This window comes from Eubalaena glacialis, chromosome 1, assembly GCF_028564815.1.
Source record: "Eubalaena glacialis isolate mEubGla1 chromosome 1, mEubGla1.1.hap2.+ XY, whole genome shotgun sequence".
NCBI lineage: Eukaryota > Metazoa > Chordata > Mammalia > Artiodactyla > Balaenidae > Eubalaena > Eubalaena glacialis.
This window is the reverse complement of record NC_083716.1, coordinates 14,091,960-14,110,595: the sequence shown is the minus strand read 5'-3', so window position 1 is coordinate 14,110,595 and position 18,636 is coordinate 14,091,960. Positions and strand designations below refer to the sequence as shown.

The 18,636-nt window shown below is 39.7% G+C and overlaps 1 protein-coding gene across 1 annotated transcript in view; it reads left to right on the top strand.

The window, feature by feature from the left end:
• ENO4 (enolase 4) overlaps nucleotides 1-17,692 on the top strand; it is a 28,834-nt gene extending 11,142 nt beyond the window's left edge. Inside the window, exons 8-14 of the mRNA XM_061191115.1 lie at nucleotides 2,234-2,290; nucleotides 4,464-4,631; nucleotides 11,525-11,650; nucleotides 13,294-13,489; nucleotides 15,004-15,071; nucleotides 15,584-15,701; nucleotides 17,447-17,692. Of these exons, the coding sequence (XP_061047098.1) occupies nucleotides 2,234-2,290; nucleotides 4,464-4,631; nucleotides 11,525-11,650; nucleotides 13,294-13,489; nucleotides 15,004-15,071; nucleotides 15,584-15,701; nucleotides 17,447-17,577 (864 nt within the window). The 3' untranslated portion in view covers nucleotides 17,578-17,692. The remainder of the gene's footprint in view (nucleotides 1-2,233; nucleotides 2,291-4,463; nucleotides 4,632-11,524; nucleotides 11,651-13,293; nucleotides 13,490-15,003; nucleotides 15,072-15,583; nucleotides 15,702-17,446) is intronic.
• Nucleotides 17,693-18,636: the final 944 nt, after the last annotated feature.

Below are 18,636 nucleotides of genomic sequence, written 5' to 3'. Positions count from 1 at the left end.
GGGTGAGGGTGGCGGGGGCCCAAGCCCTACAGTTGATCAGAATTGCTTTAAGCATCAGCCTGGAGCCAGTTTCCGGGGTGCTTTTCAGGAGGACAACTGTTTTATGGGTGACCAGCCTGCAGAGACTCAGACTTGGACAAGTTAATCCTGACCTTGTGTTTTGCTTTGCCCCTTACTAGCTGTGTGACCTTGCGCCAATTATATAACCTCTCTGCCTCAGCCTCGTCGTCTACAAAATGGGTGTGATACATTGTGAGGAGTAAACGAGCTGAATGTATGCAATGTGCTCAGAGCAGGAGCGGACACAGCAGTGAACAATACACAGTGGTGGTGGTTATCAGAGCAGGTGGAAGAAGTCCAGCTTAGAATATTAGGGAATTCAGGATCTCTGAGCTCTCTGCAATCATCCTGACTTCCAGATTTTTAATTATACAATTTAAATATACAATTGATTTTTAATTATACAGGTAGCTCATGAATGTTCCTGTGAAAATTCAAACACTGGTAGAGCTAGTCCCCCCTCCCCCCCCATACTAACTCCCCCTCCCTGGACCCCACAGCCACTACTACCCTCAGTTCCAGTCCCATCTCTAGAGGGACTCTAGACCACTGTTAAAAATTTAGTGTGGTCTTCTAGCCTGTCTTTTGTATTTATACACACAGACACACAGACACCAGACATACAAATATATAGTGTGTTTTGTGTTTAAAATCGTATAAAATTCTGCACAAATCACTCTACAGTTTGCTTTATTTCTTTGCCCTTTTTATTTGTGTTCATCTTTTACTGATATCTAGGAATTCTTTCTACAGTAAAGGCTTCAATCCTTTCTGCGTGTTATACATATTTTCCTCTATCATGTTGCCTGCCTTTTAACTGTATTTTATGCAGTCATAGGGATTTTTTTCTTTTCAAATTTTGACATAGTAAAATGTATCAATATGTTCTATTAAGGCAGTCGTTCTTAATGGGGAGTGATTTTGCCCAAGGGACGATGCCCAGAGACATTCTGGGTTGTCCCAGCTTGGAGGGTGGGGCTCTCCTGGCATCTAGAAAGCTGAGATCAGGGATGCTGCTACACATTCCTACAATGTATGAGGAAGCCCTCCATAGCAAAGGATTATCCAAAGTATCAAGAGTGCTAAGGCTGAAAAGCTCTGCTTTAAGGCTTTTGCTCTTTGCTCAGCTCTGGGCCCAGAGGGTTCAGCAGTCCCACATACCCCTGAGGTATCAGCTTCTTCTGAGTCCCCTTGCCTGACTCTTCTACAAGAGCAAAGGATGTCCCCTTGCTCTGCACTCGACATCACACCCTCTTCCTCCCTGGTTGTTACCTGCATGGCACGTGTCTGCCTCACTAGACCGTGGCTCCCAAGGCAGTGCCTATGTATCTCGTTCACCACTGTATCTCTCCTGCCTGGCACATCAATTTGCTTCCTATGTTATTTTTACCAGGGATAGAAACTTCAGCTGACTCCACAGTGAAAAGATGCAGGAAAACTTCTGTATTTGCATATACTGGAGTGTGTGTGAACCATGTTGATTCTTGACAAACATGCCCCAGCTTATACAGCCAATGAATGCCGGGCATTAAAGTGCATCCTTTAACAGGTTAAATCCTTGTTACAGTATGCCATCAGTACCCCAAACTGTGGAAGCTTCTCTTTGGTAATTGTCTTTACTTTTAATGTCAGATGACATTACACACACCAGATTCACCAGATTTAATGACCATGGGCTGCTTCCCAAAGTCAAACCCATCCTGCCAGAGAAGGTGTTTGTACTGTGAGAATATTTAAAACAATATGTTGGGCCTTTAAAAGCAAATGCCACAGTATGGTTATTCCTTAAGGACAAGGAGGGGGCTTAACATCCTCCTGTAAAAAAAAGAGTTCCTGCACACAACAGGAGTCAGGACATGATGAGTGAATAATTACTTATATAAGTAGAAATGCATGAACATGTATATCCATACCTCATACATGTGATTGGAGGAATGTAAGGATGAACTAAAGGGAACATGTGCCTGATTTTGAGAAACAGTTTGAGGTTTATGAAATTAAAGAGTGGCTGGCATCATCCCTGTGTGTGTGTGTGTGTGTGTGTGTGTGTGACTTGCAGTGTGACTGGCTCAACTCCAGAGCAGTGGGCAGGCCAGAGGACCTGAAGCTCTGCTTGCTGCCACACACGTGTCTGAAAATCCCGAGTGATATGTCTTTATCTTCTGTCTCACAGTCCCCTCCTCCAAAACCAGAGACAAAAAAAGGTCATAATGGAGGCAAAAGAGGTCAAGTAAGTAAATGTATTTGTTTACCATGCTTCTGTATGACAGTTCATTTCTATGTTCCCTGCCCCTTTCCCTCTCCCATAGTCATTTTGCTCCAGGACTGGGCCTAACACAAATGGAAATCACACGGTGATACTGCTTCAACGGGACTAAACCAGGCAACCCCCAGAGCTGGAATATCATTCTGCCCCCGCCTCTCTGGCAACAGGCTGCCAGGCCATCATGCTTGCAGTTGTCTGGCCAAGTGAAATCTCAGAGGGCTTGGAGAGGCTCTTATGACTAATAGGATTACATGGGAAACCCTCTAGGTGAAGTGCTGGGGAAGATGAATCTCTCTGAATACTAGCTCAAAGGCATACAGGATGTTTTGGCTTTTAATTTTAATACTACCAAAGAAAGAAAGAAAAGGCACAAAAAGATAGCAATTCCTTCATCTGGTCCCCCAAAAGCACTGAGGCACCATTTCAGATGGACCATTGCCAGAGCTCAGATTTTGCCAGGAGGGTCAGGCAAACAAGCCTGATGAAAATGGGCTGCAGAGCCTCAGGAGACCAGCTGAACTTGATCAGTCCATCACTTTGGTGACTGTGGGCGCTCTGATAGATACACCTATTATATGCCTGACTTTCAGCAATATAGTTAGAACAACCAACAAGAACCCCGAAGATAATGCAAATGGATGAGGGTTGCTCACATGTGTGATATTTGCTCTGATAACCCTGCAATCACTACCTGGATGTCAGGGACTTCAGGGTCTGTTGAAGTCATCAGCAAGAAGGACTAGTAAAGGAAGGAGAGGACTTGGTGGAGATAAAAAATTAAGTTCCTCCTTAAACTTGGGAGAGAGAAGAGAAATGTGTGAACAGATACAGCAGTAAGTAAAATCCTTGACAGGTGTGTATACAAGAATTGGACCTCCCAAGAGAGGCAGGGGCTGGTGAACAAGTAGCAAATCTCAGCTCTGTTCCCTTCATTCCAGCAGGTTGTCTGATGTAGTCTGAGAAACTTAGACCAAGATCAGCCCTTCCTGAGATCAGCTTTACTACTCCCCCCGCCCCCCCACCATTAGAAACAGGATAGATGGTAGATTCTAGAGAGGCAGCCACACCAGAATTGGAGGCATGGACTCTAGCTCAACTACCTGGATTAAAATCTGTTCCAAGTTACTCAGCTGTCTCTTAAATAGGGATCATAATGGTACCTGCTTCATGGGATTGATGTAAGGAGTAAATGTATTTACTTTATGTAAAGTGTTTAGAATGGTACCTGGCATTTAGTAAGCACCAAATAAGTGATGCCTTCATAGTTTTGAAGACTCCGTAATGAAACTCCTTAACTATTTCCCCAACTATTCCTTTGCCAAATAAAAGGTTCCTCTCACTGACATTAAAAATGTTGGATGGGTCTTATAATTAACTAGTACTATCATCAGTAAAAATGGGATATTTATACCTACTTTCATGTTTTCTCTTGAGACTGGTACACACACACACACGCACACACACACCTTAGTGATACTGCTTCAACTTAGGTTAAAATTGCATAGTGACAATTTATGATGAAGGCACATCAAGGCTGACCTTGCAATCGAAGCGTATGGCTGCCTTTCCCCTGAGGTCATTTGGGTCCTCAAGTCTTCTTTCACTGCAATGCAACCTCAGTGCTGCATCCTTTTAGCTGAAGTCTTCAATCCCTTTTAAAATAAAACCTTTCCTGAAGGAGAGTTAAATTTTTAAGTTTTAACAGTTATAGTCTTCTAAAGGAAAATGGAACATAGGAAAGAGCAGGTTTGGAGGAAGAAGGCCGTTAGGGACAGGCAGGACAGACATTTACAGGGACAGCCTGTAGAGTCACCAACCTGGTGGTTATGGCTCAGGTGAGCCCGTGTACAATGATAGAGCCAATAAAGAGATAATAACATGGGCAACTAAAGAGAGCAAAGTGTGTTCCTAGGTCAAACTTGAAAACCATGGGAGTAAGAAAATTATTCCCAGATACTGCAGGACAATCATCTGCCCGAAAATATGCAGAGATGAGTGGGAACTAGGGGCAGGATTAATCGAGAATCAGAGGACCTCGTGTTTGGAGAGCTGTGTCTGGTTACAAACTGCCAACCACTGGAAGCCCCAAGAACCTTAATGTGCTATATTTACGTGCATGATTTTCTTGATCCTGAAGCAGCAGATCACTGGCAAGATGTCCCATCTTGGCTGTTTAACCATTAATTATGACACCATAGAGCAGCCACTGCTCCTAATACAAGGAATCTGTGCGAACCTGGGGCTAGAAATGGGAACGAATCTCCATCTAGCCATCAACTGTGCTGCACATGAACTGATGGACTATGTAAGTTTCCACTCCAGAACATTTACTTTTTGTTGTGGTCTCCTTGTTTTTAAATTAGAACTCAAAAGAAGAGCCTATCTGTACGTATTTCCAAAGAAATCCTATTTTTTAAGTTAGTATCATGGGAGGGGTCCAAATATACTGGAGTTGAGAAAGGCAAGTTAGCTAATGACCAGACAATAACATAACCATATAACTTTAAAAATTAACAGAAATGTCACAATAATTATATATAGAAATTCTGTAATAAAAATGACTAAAATGGATTGCTTACATTGAAATCATGAGAACTATTGAAAAATAATTTAACAAACTGGCATGTTCTGCGGAGTACATTCATTTGGTTGGTGAATGTTGAATTGGTCAAGCATAAAAAGTGGGTCAGTTGTAACTATGACTTGATAAGCCCTTTGAGACATGTGGTTCTTCGAGTTTCTGCTGGTGATTCCCTTTTTTTTTTTTTTGAATTTTATTTTATTTTTTTATACAGCAGGTTCTTATCAGTTACCTATTTTGTACATATTAGTGTATACATGTCAATCCCAATCTCCTAATTCATCACACCACCACCCCCCCGCCACTTTCCCCCCTTGCTGTCCATACGTTTGTTCTCTACATCTGTGTCTCTATTTCTGCCTTGCAAACTGGTTCATCTGTACCATTTTTCTAGATTCCACATATATGTGTTAAAATACGATATTTGTTTTTCTCTTTCTGACTTACTTCATTCTGTATGACAGTCTCTAGCTCCATCCACGTCTCTACAAATGACCCAATTTCGTTGCTTTTTATGGCTGAGTAATACTCCATTGTATGTATGTACCACATCTTCTTTATCCATTCCTCTGTCGATGGGCATTTAGGTTGCTTCCATGACCTGGCTATTGTAAATAGTGCTGCAGTGAACATTGGGGTGCATGTGTCTTTTTGAATTATGGTTTTCTCTGGGTATATGCCCACTAGTGGGATTGCTGGGTCATATGGTAATTCTATTTTTAGTTTTTTAAGGAACCTCCATACTGTTCTCCATAGTGGCTGTATCAATTTACATTCCCACCAACAGTGCAAGAGGGTTCCCTTTTCTCCACACCCTCTCCAGCATTTGTTGTTTGTAGATTTTCTGATGATGCCCATTCTAACTGGTGTGAGGTGATACCTCATTGTAGTTTTGATTTACATTTCTCTAATAATTAGTGATGTTGAGCAGCTTTTCATGTGCTTCTTGGCCATCTGTATGTCTTCTTTGGAGAAATGTCTATTTAGGTCTTCTGCCCATTTTTGGATTGGGTTGTTTGTTTTTTTAATATTGAGCTGCATGAGGTGTTTATATATTTTGGAGATTAATCCTTTGTCTGTTGATTTGTTTGCAAATATTTTCTCCCATTCTGAGGGTTGTCTTTTCGTCATGTTTGTAGTTGCCTTTGCTTTGCAAAAGTTTTTAAGTTTCATTAGGTCCCATTTGTTTATTTTTGTTTTTATTTCTATTACTCTAGGAGGTGGATCAAAGAAGATATTGCTGTGATTTATGTCAAAGAGTGTTCTTCCTATGTTTTCCTCTAAGAGTTTTATAGTGTCCAGTCTTACATTTAGGTCTCTAATCCATTTTGAGTTATTTTTGTGTATGGTGTTAGGGAGTGTTCTAATTTCTTTCTTTTACATGTAGCTGTCCAGTTTTCCCAGCACTACTTATTGAAGAGACTGTCTTTTCTTCATTGTATATCCTTGCCTCCTTTGTCATAGATTAGTTGACCATAGGTGCGTGGGTTTATCTCTGGGCTTTCTATTCTGTTCCATTGATCTCTATTTCTGTTTTTGTGCCAGTACCATGCTGTCTTGATTACTGTAGCTTTGTAGTATAGTCCGAAGTTAGGGAGTCTGATTCCTCCAGCTCCATTTTTTTCCCCTCAAGACCACTTTGGCTATTCAGGCTCTTTTGTGTCTCCATACAGATTTAAAGATTTTTTTGTTCTAGTTCTGTAAAAAAATGACATTAGTAATTTGATAGGGATTGCATTGAATCTGTAGATTGCTTTGGGTAGTATAGTCTTTTCACAATATTGATTCTTCCAATCCAAGAACATGGTATATCTCTCCATCTGTTTGTATCATCTTTAATTTCTTTCATCAGTGTCTTATACTTTTCTGCATACAGGTCTTTTGTCTCCCTAGGTAGTTTTATTCCTAGGTATTTTATTCTTTTTGTTGCAATGGTAAATGGGAGTGTTTCCTTAATTTCTCTTTCAGATTTTTCATCATTAATGTATAGGAATGCAAGAGATTTCTGTGCATTAATTTTGTATCCTGCAACTTTACCAAATTCATTGATTAGCTCTAGTAGTTTTCTGGTGGCCTCTTTACGATTCTCTATGTATAGTATCATGTCATCTGCAAACAGTGACAGTTTTACTTCTTCTTTTCCAATTTGTATTCCTTTTATTTCTTTTTCTTCTCTGATTGCCATGGCTAGGACTTCCAAAGCTATGTTGAATAATAGTGGCTAGAGTGGACATCCTTGTCTTGTTCCTGATCTTAGAGGAAATGCTTTCAGTTTTTCACCATTGAGAATGATGTTTGCTGTGGGTTTGTCGTATATGCCCTTTATTATGTTGAGGTAGGTTCCCTCTATGCCCACTTTCTGGAGAGTTTTTATCATAAATGGGTGTTGAATTTTGTCAAAAGCTTTTTCTGCATCTATTGAGATGATCATATGGTTTTTATTCTTCAATTTGTTAATATGGTGTATCACATTGATTGATTTGCGTATATTGAAGAATCCTTGCATCCCTGGGATAAATCCCACTTGATCATGGTGTATGATCCTTTTAATGTGTTGTTGGATTCTGTTTGCTAGTATTTTGTTGAGGATTTTTGCATCTATATTCATGAGTGATATTGGTGTGTAATATTCTTTTTTTGTAGTATCTCTGTCTGGTTTTGGTATCGGGGTGATGGTGGCCTCATAGAATCAGTTTGGGAGTGTTCCTTGCTCTGCAATTTTTTGGAAGAGTTTGAGAAGGATGGGTGTTAGCGCTTTAAATGTTTGATAGAATTCACCTGTGAAGCCATCTGGTCCTGGAGTTTTGTTTGTTGGAAGATTTTTAATACCAGTTTCAATTTCATTACTTGTGATTGGTCTGTTCATATTTTGTATTTCTTCCTGGTTCAGTCTTGGAAGGTTACACCTTTCGAAGAATTCATCCATTTCTTCCAGGTTGTCCATTTTATTGGCATAGAGTTGCTTGCAGTAGTCTCCTAAGATGCTTTGTATTTCTGCAGTGTCTGTTGTAACTTCTCCTTTTTCACTTCTAATTTTATTGATTTGAGTCCTCTCCCTCTTTTTTCTTGATGAGTCTGGCTAATGGTTTATCAATTTTGTTTATCTTCTTAAAGAACCAGCTTTTAGTTTTATTGATCTTTGCTATTGTTTTCTTTGTTTCTATTTCATTTACTTCTGCTCTGATCTTTATGATTTCTTTCCTTCTGGTAACTTTGGGTTTTGTTTGTTCTTCTTTCTCTAGTTCCTTTAGGTGTAAGGTTAGATTGTTTATTTGAGATTTTTCTTGTTTCTTGAGGTAGGCTTGTATAGCTATAAACTTCCCTCTTAGAACTGCTTTTGCTGCATCCCATAGGTTTTGGATCATCGTGTTTTTATTGTCATTTGTGTCTAGGTATTTTTTGATTTCCTCTTTGATTTCTTCACTGATCTCTTTGTTATTTAGTAACGTACTGTTTAGCCTCCATGTGTTTGTGTTTTTTACATTTTTTTCCCTGTAATTGATTTCTAATCTCATAGCACTGTGGTCAGAAAAGATGCTTGATATGATTTTAGTTTTCTTAAATTTACTGATGCTTGTGACCCAAGATGTGATCTATCCTGGAGAATGTTCTGTGCACACTTGAGAAGAAAGTGTTATCTGCTTTTTTTGGATGGACTGTCCTAAAAATATCAATGAAATCTATCTGGTCTGTTGTGTCACTTAAAGCATCTGTTTCCTTATTTATTTTCTGTTTGGATGATCTGTCCATTGGTGTAAGTGAGGTGTTAAAGTCCCCCACAATTATTGTGTTTCTGTCGATTTCCTCTTTTATAGCTGTTAGCAGTTGCCTTATGTATTGAGGTGCTCCTATGCTGGGTGCATATATATTTATAATTGTTATATCTTCTTCTTGGATTGATCCCTTGATCATTATGTAGTGTCCTTCCTGGTCTCTTGTAACATTCTTTATTTTAAAGTCTATTTTATCTGATATGGGTATTGCTGCTCCAGCTTTCTTTTGATTTCCATTTGCATGGAATATCTTTTTCCATCCCCTCACTTTCAGTCTGTATGTGTCCCTAGGTCTGAAGTGGGTCTCTTGTAGACAGCATATAGATGGGTCTTGTTTTTGTATCCATTCTGTGAGCCTGTGTCTTTTGGTTGGAGCATTTAATCCATTCACGTTTAAGGTAATTATCGATATGTATGTTCCTATGACCATTTTCTTAATTGTTTTGGGTTTGTTTTTGTAGGTCCTTTTCTTCTCTTGTGTTTCCCACTTAGAGAAGTTCCTTTAGCATTTAGTGTAGAGCTGGTTTGGTGGTGCTGAAGTCTCTTAGCTTTTGCTTGTGTGTAAAGCTTTTGATTTCTCCATTGAATCTGAATGAGATCCTTGTTGGGTAGAGTAATCTTGGTTGTAGGTTCTTCCCTTTCATCACTTTAAATATGTCATGCCACTCCCTTCTGGCTTGTAGAGTTTCTGCTGAGAAATCAGCTGTTAACCTTATGGGAGTTCCCTTGTATGTTATTTGTCGTTTTTCTCTTGTTGCTTTCAATAATTTTTCTTTGTCTTTAATTTTTGCCAATTTGATTACTATGTGTCTCAGCATGTTTCTCCTTGGGTTTATCCTGCCTGGGACTCTCTGTGCTTCCTGGACTTGGGTGGCTATTTCCTTTCCCATGTTAGGGAAGTTTTCAACTATAATCTCTTCAAATATTTTCTCGGGTCCTTTCTCTCTCTCCTCCTTCTGGGACCCCTATAATGCGAATGTTGTTGCGTTTAATGTTGTCCCAGAGGTCTCTCAGGCTGTCTTCATTTCTTTTCATTCTTTTTTCTTTATTCTGTTCCGCAGCAGTGAATTCCACCATTCTGTCTTCCAGGTCACTTATCCGTTCTTCTGCCTCAGTTATTCTGCTATTGATTCCTTCTAGTGTATTTTTCATTTCAGTTATTGTATTGTTCATCTCTGTTTGTTCTTTAATTCTTCTAGGTCTTTGTTAAACATTTCCTGCATCCTCTAGATCTTTGCCTCCATTCTTTTTCCGAGGTCCTGGATCATCTTCACTATCATTATTCTGAATTCTTTTTCTGGAAGGTTGCCTATCTCCACTTCATTTAGTTGTGTTTCTGGGGTTTTATCTTGTTCCTTCATCTGGTACATAGCCCTCTGCCTTTTCATCTTGTCTATCTTCCTGTGAATGTGGTTTTTGTTCTACAGGCTGCAGGATTGTAGTTCTTCTTGCTTCTGCTGTCTGCCCTCTCTCACTTTTTAAATATAAAAGTATTTCCAAGTTATTGAAGTTTTTGGAGAATAATTAATAATACTAATTAACATCAAATTCAGGGCACATGACCAAATACGATTCCACTTTAATTTGTGATTCTTTTAACTTCAAAGGAAATCTTAAATAGTATGTAAGAAACCTAAGTTTCAGCTGACTTCTAAAAGTTACTTTCCTAAAGAAACTAAGCACATAAAGGAATATTTAATGTAATTTCGTATTCTTCACATAATGATTGGTTCCTAGGCATACCAGTAAGAAAAATAATTGCATGTTTTCATCAGCAACGTATACCAAGAACTATGAAAATACTGACTGCTAGTGTTAACTAGAATGGGTATTTATTGCTTATATTCAGTAAAATGCTTTAGCTTGGTATCAGATAATTCTTACAATGTTAGTTCAAAATCATTATCATTTCCTCTCTGACAAGATAGGATTGCATACGTTTTGCAGTATAGAAACTGAGAGTTCTTGCTGCTATATTTTACATGAAAAGAAGTATAGAATCTTTTCAATGATGGACTTCTTAGGAACCTGCTTAATTCCAATGGAATCCATTCTATTAGCAGCAATAGGAAGGCATTAATAAACCAAAGAGCCATTCTGGTCCGTTCCACCTTCCTCCCAGTACCTAAATATCCCAGGTGCCATCCCTGGACACAGACTTGGACTGGACATAAGGGTGCTGTGTTTGCAGAGACTACACTAGATCCTCCAGCTTCGTTTACTCCTATGCTTAATGACTTGGGGGTGTTCTAGACTTCAAATGAATGGGTTGCACTAGAACTCCACTTTCAAAACAATATTGTTACTACTAGAACTTGCACGTTTGCCTTCACATAAGTCTCTTTACATTTCATATTGGTTGTTAGTATCTCAAAAACTTAGCCCCGCTTTCAAATTTTAGAATATTCGCAGAAAAGGAAACAAGCTATTCATTCACTGTGAGCTGAACGATGGTAGTTCTAGTGAGTAGGCAGGTCTGCATTGCTATTCTGTTTATGAATTTATGTTATTGCCCATCTATCCAAGCAGTATCTGGCACCACGTTATAAAACTTAAGAAATTACTCCCCTCCTACTCTTTACTCGTTTTTTTGTGCAGAAGGCTTCATCTGAAGTCAGTGGGAAGAGATCTATGGGGCATCCAGAGGAATGCTGACTTGATTTTCCCAGGTTGACATTTAACAGATATTTAAAGTAAAATGCATAGATTTCTCAGGTGAATGTGGCCTGGAAGTAATCTGTTTGCAGTCTTTTATATGAAATGAATGAAAATGAATTTGAATCACATCTTTAATGTTTGAAGAATTCATCATTTATCCTTTAATATTTTCCTTATATTTATCAGAGTAAAGGAAAGTATGAAGTGATGATGGGAACCTACAAAAATGCAGCTGAGATGGTTGACCTGTATGTGGAGCTAATCAACAAGTTCCCTTCAATTATTGCATTAATTGATCCTTTCAGGAAGGAGGTAATAGGATTCAACTTGAATTTTATAATAAAACAGAAGAAAATCTTCCTTTTGGATCCGTAGATTTGAAATGTGTTGTAATTTGGGCTGGGGCTGAGTTGCTTTATTTTGGCATTTATGAGAAAAGGCACTTACTAAGCAAATGAATAGCAGAAACACATAGGAGTGTGCCTGTCTATGGAATGAAACAAGTATCCCCCAGCACTTCAGGAATACCTGTGTATTTACAAGCAGCCTGACTGATGGCAGGCGAGCCCAATGTGCTAGCTGGTGCTTCAATAGGTTAATCACATATCATTTCCAAGTGCTCATGGAAACAGGACTTCAACTAGGCCAAATGTTTTTTAAACCTAAATTCAGTTACTATGCATGCATAGAAGTTACAAAGCCATATTTTTAAAAGGTGTGAGATATTGAGGTTTCTGATTTATTCACACTAATGCATCTGACGAGGGTTGTTTATGTGCCATAGAACTCTCTCTTCCTAACCCACTTAAACTTCAAAACTTATGTTTGTTTATTTTATTTATTTATTTATTTATTTATGGCTGTGTTGGGTCTTCGTTTCTGTGCGAGGGCTTTCTCTAGTTGCGGCAAGTGGGGGCCACTCTTCATCGCGGTGCGCGGGCCTCTCACTATCGCGGCCTCTCTTGTTGCGGAGCACAGGCTCCAGACGCGCAGGCTCAGTAGTTGTGGCTCACGGGCCTAGTCGCTCCGTGGCATGTGGGATCTTCCCAGACCAGGGCTCGAACCCGTGTCCCCTGCATTGGCAGGCAAATTCTCAACCACTGTGCCACCAGGGAAGCCCCAAAACTTACATTCTTGATTTTATGAATTTGAGAACCATTAGATATAGTGAGCAGGTACCCTCTTTGAGACAACTCACCTATTTAAATTTGAGGGACAAAGAGAGTGCTGGATCTTACTGGAGCCCCAGGCTCTCTCAGTCCCATCTTGTCTTTCACAGCCTGTGCTACAACCCAGCACTTGTGGAAGATGCTGAGCCTAGTTCTTCAATCTTGCCAGACCTATCTTCTGCTTCTTGTCCCGAGGCTCTGGCCACAACTCTTTTTAATGCGATAAGATGTACCTATATGGCCTGTTCTAATGGGACAGGTTGAAATCTGGTACAATAGCTGGGATGACTGTATATATCTATTTAAATATTGAGCATTTCATTTCATTTGGTGGTCTCACCAATAAAAAATAAGGGTGCTGGGAATGAGGGTCTATGTCCCTGCAGGCTCATTTCCTTCAGTTGGCTTTTTACCAGAAATAACACTAAAATCTCCTAACCAACCAGTCTTCAGCAGCATCATGGATAACACAGTGGGTAGGAAGAGCCTGTGTTTGAAGGACATCAGAATTAATGTGGAGAATAGCATTTAATGTGTATTAACATTTTATTCACTAGATCTTCAAGCTCAAATTTAATCACTCTAAGTTTCTGTTCCATGAAGCTTGTTAATTTGTGTGGCTGTGGTACGGGCAACATGAAGCCACAGATGCAAACAAACCAAGCCCCCCACCCCTGTATTGTGTGTCTCAGAAAGGTGTATAACTGATTATGTGCTGTATGATTCCTGTCGTTTTGTGCTGATGTCCCACACATTGTAATGATCAATTCTTAAATATTTACCCAGGACTCTGAACAGTGGGACAGCACCTACAATGCTCTTGGTTCCAAGTGTTACATAATTGCAGGCACCGCATCCAAAAGCATCTCTAAACTTCTAGAGGATGGGAACATCGGTATCCTCAGATGCAGCGGGCTGATCGTAAAACACACAAATCAAACGACGATGTCTGACTTGGTGGAAATGACCAATCTTATTGACAGTGAGTAAAAAGTATAGCTCTGAAAGACTCATAATGCACTTAAATATGCAGTATATCAGTTAATAAAAAGCATGGAATAAATCTTGGAAGAAAAAAACACCCCAACCATTTGTGAGTGATTCGGTGCTGGAAAACAAAATGCAGCTTACTACTGATTCACTTCATAATGTTCCAATAACAGCCCTGCCCGTGGGCCCTCCCCTTCAGGGAGGGCTACCGCAAACAGGTGGCTGAGGCCACAGCCCTCTCAGCTTCACACGACACCACAGTGATTTTTTTTCAATCACTAGCCCACACTGGCTTTTTTTCAACTCCTCAAAAGCTTCAAACTTTTTACAGCCTTGAAGTCTTTGAACATGCTGTTCCTTCAGCCTAGAATGCTTTGCCCTGTACCATTTAGTTGGCTAACTATTCCTTCAGGTCTTTTTGCCTTAAATGAAACCTCTTCAGATCTATGTGCCTTCCCTGACTTCCCCCACCCCTCACTGGCTGCTCTGAACCTTTCTTATCCTATATTTTCAATTGTAGTACTGGTCGCAATTACTTGTAGGCTATTTAATGTCTGGTATCCTCCACTAGACTGTAAATTCCCAGGAGTTCATGGGAGTCTTGTTCACTTATGCACAGGGCCTGAAACATGCATATCGTGAGTGGGTCTCAGGAACTAGGCAGCAGGCTGTTCTCAGACCTGGAGCAGGACTCAGAACGAGCCTGGCAGCCAGGGGCCTGGGCTGGTGCCAGAGGATGGAATGAAATGCCTGTAGTCCCTTAGCCTGCAGGCTGCCCCGGTCTGCGGCCCAGGCAGGGTGGCGTGCAGGTGGTGGATGGAATGCCCCAGGGCCTGGTCTTTCCTCCTGGGCCTACCTCTCAGCAGCCATTCTGTCATCCACTCCAGATTGCTGCTGTAACTCCTGCCTGTAAGACACAACTCTGTCACCATAGGAAGAACTTTGGCTTGCAGGCTTGTAGACTGTGCAAATTTTAAGGGGTTTTGAGATCTTCAAGTGATTGATTAAATACTATCAACACTGCTTTCCTAATAAGTCAACATTCAGAACGACAGATTCCTTTGAATAAAACTTTACATGAATTGTGAAATCTATTATTTAGGCATATGACGCCCTTGCACTTACTGTATATTTTGACTCAAAGATGCACATTGAACATGATTGACCTTGAATTGTGTCTTACAGCTTAGAAATGCGTCAGTCTAATTTGAGCATTTTTCCTCTACAGCAGTAATAATGGTGCCTCTTACAATTTATGGTATGTTAAATTTGATGAAACATGGCATTCATTTAGTATTTATCATCTAAACTACTACAAAGGGGTAAACAAATAAAATCAGGGTAATAAAAATGCAAACGTTTGGGTTAGAATTCTCAGGTGGTCAAATAATTGACTCTTCGCAGTTTTAAATATCTGGCAAATTTTAAATTTTGATCCCAGAGGCTCATATATTTGATGATTGTTTCCATACCATCTAAAACTGAAAAGAATTCCTCTGCTTATAGGTAAGAAGCACATCGCTGTCTTTGGAAGTGCAGAAGGAGAGTCGTCTGATGACAGCCTTGTCGATTTGGTAAGTGCTGAGAACCGGTCAATTGCAGAATTGCCAAAACACTGCTTTTATCCCGAATTGGTATTTCAGAGACAAGCGGTCTTTGGCAGAGAAAGTCATGTAACCTTTTATGAAACAGACTTGCTTCCTCCCAGACAGCTAATCTTTGAACTTTTAAAAAGAAGAAAAATTGAAGTCCTGGTAAAATGACGAGCACACTTAAATGACTGGGGTGTGCACCTGCAATCTTACCTCCTAAAATGAAGTAAGAAAGGCCAGAATGTTCTTAGGTAAAAATCAGCATGCTTACATGACTAGTAGAGCATCTGATGTACAGTCACACTATTTCTTTACCTTTGACACTTTCAGCTTATAAGCAGGCCACTTTACTCATGTAACAAAATGAGAAATTAACTTAATGAGAGTAAAAACAAAACAGCACACAGGGGCAGTGTCCTTTCTCCCTAAAGAACTGTTTGTAGTTTAGCAAAATATGACTCCATTTAAAATAAGCTGTTCCCCCACCTCTTTAGGCCGTTGGACTTGGTGTCCGGTTTATCAAGTTGGGAGGTCTTTCTCGTGGCGAACGGGTGACTAAGTACAACCGCCTCTTTACTATAGAGGAAGAACTTGTCCAGAATGGAACACTGGGTATGTGCTGCTTTCTTGCTTAGTTTCGCTTAGCCATGAATAAGAGAACAAAGATTGGGAGATGGGGGAATAGAAGTCTCTCGGCAGGAGGGCAGGGAAATCCAAAGACTATAAATAAGTGCTGACAAAACTAGGATGGCATTTGCCACGTGTATTGTTTTCTTAATGGATTATCTATTTACCTGAATGTTTAAAACTCTAGCCCTAATCTTGATGAATAGGCTGTGTGATGCTTTTCAATAGACTTAATTGATTGGAATTTCCAAGCCTACCTTTTGTTACGGTCCAAATTATACTTAAGGTTTTTCTGCACAGCCCAGGAAAGTTAAAGGTGGATGTTTTCCTGGTGGTTCTTGGCAACAACTCGTTTTACTCAAGTAGATAGCATGTTAATTTAATGTACCTTGGAAAGGCTATGGTCTCAAGAGAGATGAACCAATCATTTACGACGTCAAACTTTGTAAATCTGCATGGGTAGAAGCACCTTATGTACTGGCTAATTGGAGAGCAACACCCCAAATATACATTTTTACTCTATATATTACTGACTGTGATAGCCAAAACAAAGCATGCAAAGACATTTAAAGAGACCAATAGTTGTCTTTGAAATTCTGAAACTATTTTGTATTTTAAAATAGAATTGGTATACTGCAAAAAAAAAGTATGTTAATTAAGCAGTGTTGACATACTTGTATACCATAAATGAAACTATTAAATGAGATAGATGTATTATAGAATGTATTGTGGAACATACCAATTATTGAATATGAAAGCAAGGAAGTCCTACTTTGTGACTCAGTAATAGGCATTTTTTTTAAAGTGACCAAGAGAAATAGTAATTATTCATTTGTCACGTTTAACATAGGTAATGACTTTGTTTTCTAGAAAACAAAGATATAATTGGGAGACTCTTTCTAAGTCATGCGAGGGCAGTCAAAAGTTACTTTATATTGTTTAGTGTGTAACATGAAGGCTTGTTTTTTCAAATAGGTAAAATTCTACTGTTCCTACATATCAGTCTGATTATTTTTTTGTCATCCTGACTTGTGGAAGCTTTAGGTTCCTTCAATGACCTATCACATTTCCAGCCAGACTTCACCACAAGGGAAACAGCTGCTTCAGGGCATCAAAAAGGACTCTAGTGACTGGAGGCCCAGCCCCTCCCTGGTGACAGTGCCAGCCCCTGAGCATTCCAGAATGGATGAACAGATTAGTGAGGATTTCGCTGACATTGGCAGTGGTCAATAAATAAGAAGGGGACCAAAAAACTGGAAAACCAAATCACTGCACTGAGAGACTGAGTAGGAAATCTTGTCAAAAGCTCAGCCATTAGAACACTGTCCCTGCCCGGAAACACGTGGAACCTGACTGGAATAGGCTAAGTCCTCAGTGGTTTACCTTGGAATAGTCAGTTGGCAATGGTCTGTCTCACGCAGAGTACCAGCCTTTCCTCTAGTTCATCTTCCTCTTATCCTTTGCTGCTCGGCCTCTGCCCAAAGTCTGCTGTAAACCAAATGTTCCAGAATGTTGTCTAAGGGTACACTGCAAACTCAACAAAACAAGTGTATTGCAGTTAATGTATAAACGACAACATGCCCACTTTAAGGTGGTTCTAGAATCCTTCCTAATGGTGATGTAACACCTCTGGACAGTTCTAAAGATGGTCTCCTTTAAATCATGTAACAAAGAACGTCAAAATTGGCACCACTGGATTAGACAGTAAAATTTATTGTTGTTTTTAATAGGTTTCAGTGAAGAACACACATTTTTCTACTTGAATGAGGAAGCTGAAAAGGCTGCTATGGCTGGTGAGCTGCCTGAGCCCCCGGAGCCCATCTTCGCCACAGAAGTTGTGGAGGAATCAGCCAAAACATGAGTGTCTTCCAGACGGGCTGCACATACCCCAGCTGACAGCCACACCACTGGTATTATTAGACTGAGAGATCTCAAGTATGTCTTCATTTTGGTTTTGCTCTAAAACTTCACTAACTCACGTGCTTTTTCTTCTTTTAATTTCACTGTTTGGTGAAATACAGAGATAGTATTTTGCCCGGAATTATACCTGTGAACCTTGTCTTCTGGCCATCACATTTCTATGGGGATCTTGTTTGTATAAGAGCTCTCCTGTCCATTTTGGGGGGTCATGACCTAGTAAAAGAGTACAATATTTTTGCCACCAACTCCACACTCAGTTCAAACACCTCATACTTTACAAGTCAGAACATCTCTGAAAAAAATCTTTCACACTAGGAGCTCTGCCAGGAAGGTGTACATCTTGTTTCACAGATTTTTTAAGAGCCAAATAGCTTCCTCTCACTTTCCTACCCTTAATTTCCTTTTCTCTGATTCCCATCTCTTTCTAGATTTTAGTTGTTCATCTATCATTTATATCTTTGGGGGGTCTCCTTATATCCTTTTTGGAACAAGAATGAGCATAAGTGAGTAAACACATCAATGAATGAATATTCTTAAAGCAATTAAATGCCCAATCATTTTTACTACAGAATCTAGTAGGTGATTAAAAATGATGCAACATACAGATTGGCTGAATTGTCTCTTCTGAAAGCCAGTATCCGGGTTATAGCAGAGGATGACCAGAAATAAACATATTCAAACACATACCTATAGATATAATAATATCCAACTGCTTTATATGATTTAGATTCTCTGTTCAAACTGTTACCATTTGTCTTTCCCCCAAATTATATAAATTGCTATGTACTGACCTGTGGGAGAGTTGGCTAAGTTTAGATTTCTGATATATTCTATAAGTTTTTACTAAGCATACTGAGGACCTCCCCTTTTAAAGAGTACTAAGAGGGGAAGGTAATGGCCTTATGGCAGAGCCAAGGCCTTACTCTAAAAGCAGTGATTTAAAATAGGCTCAGTGGCAGATTCTCTCAGAGCACAGGGCAGGAGAACTGGCTGGTATCAC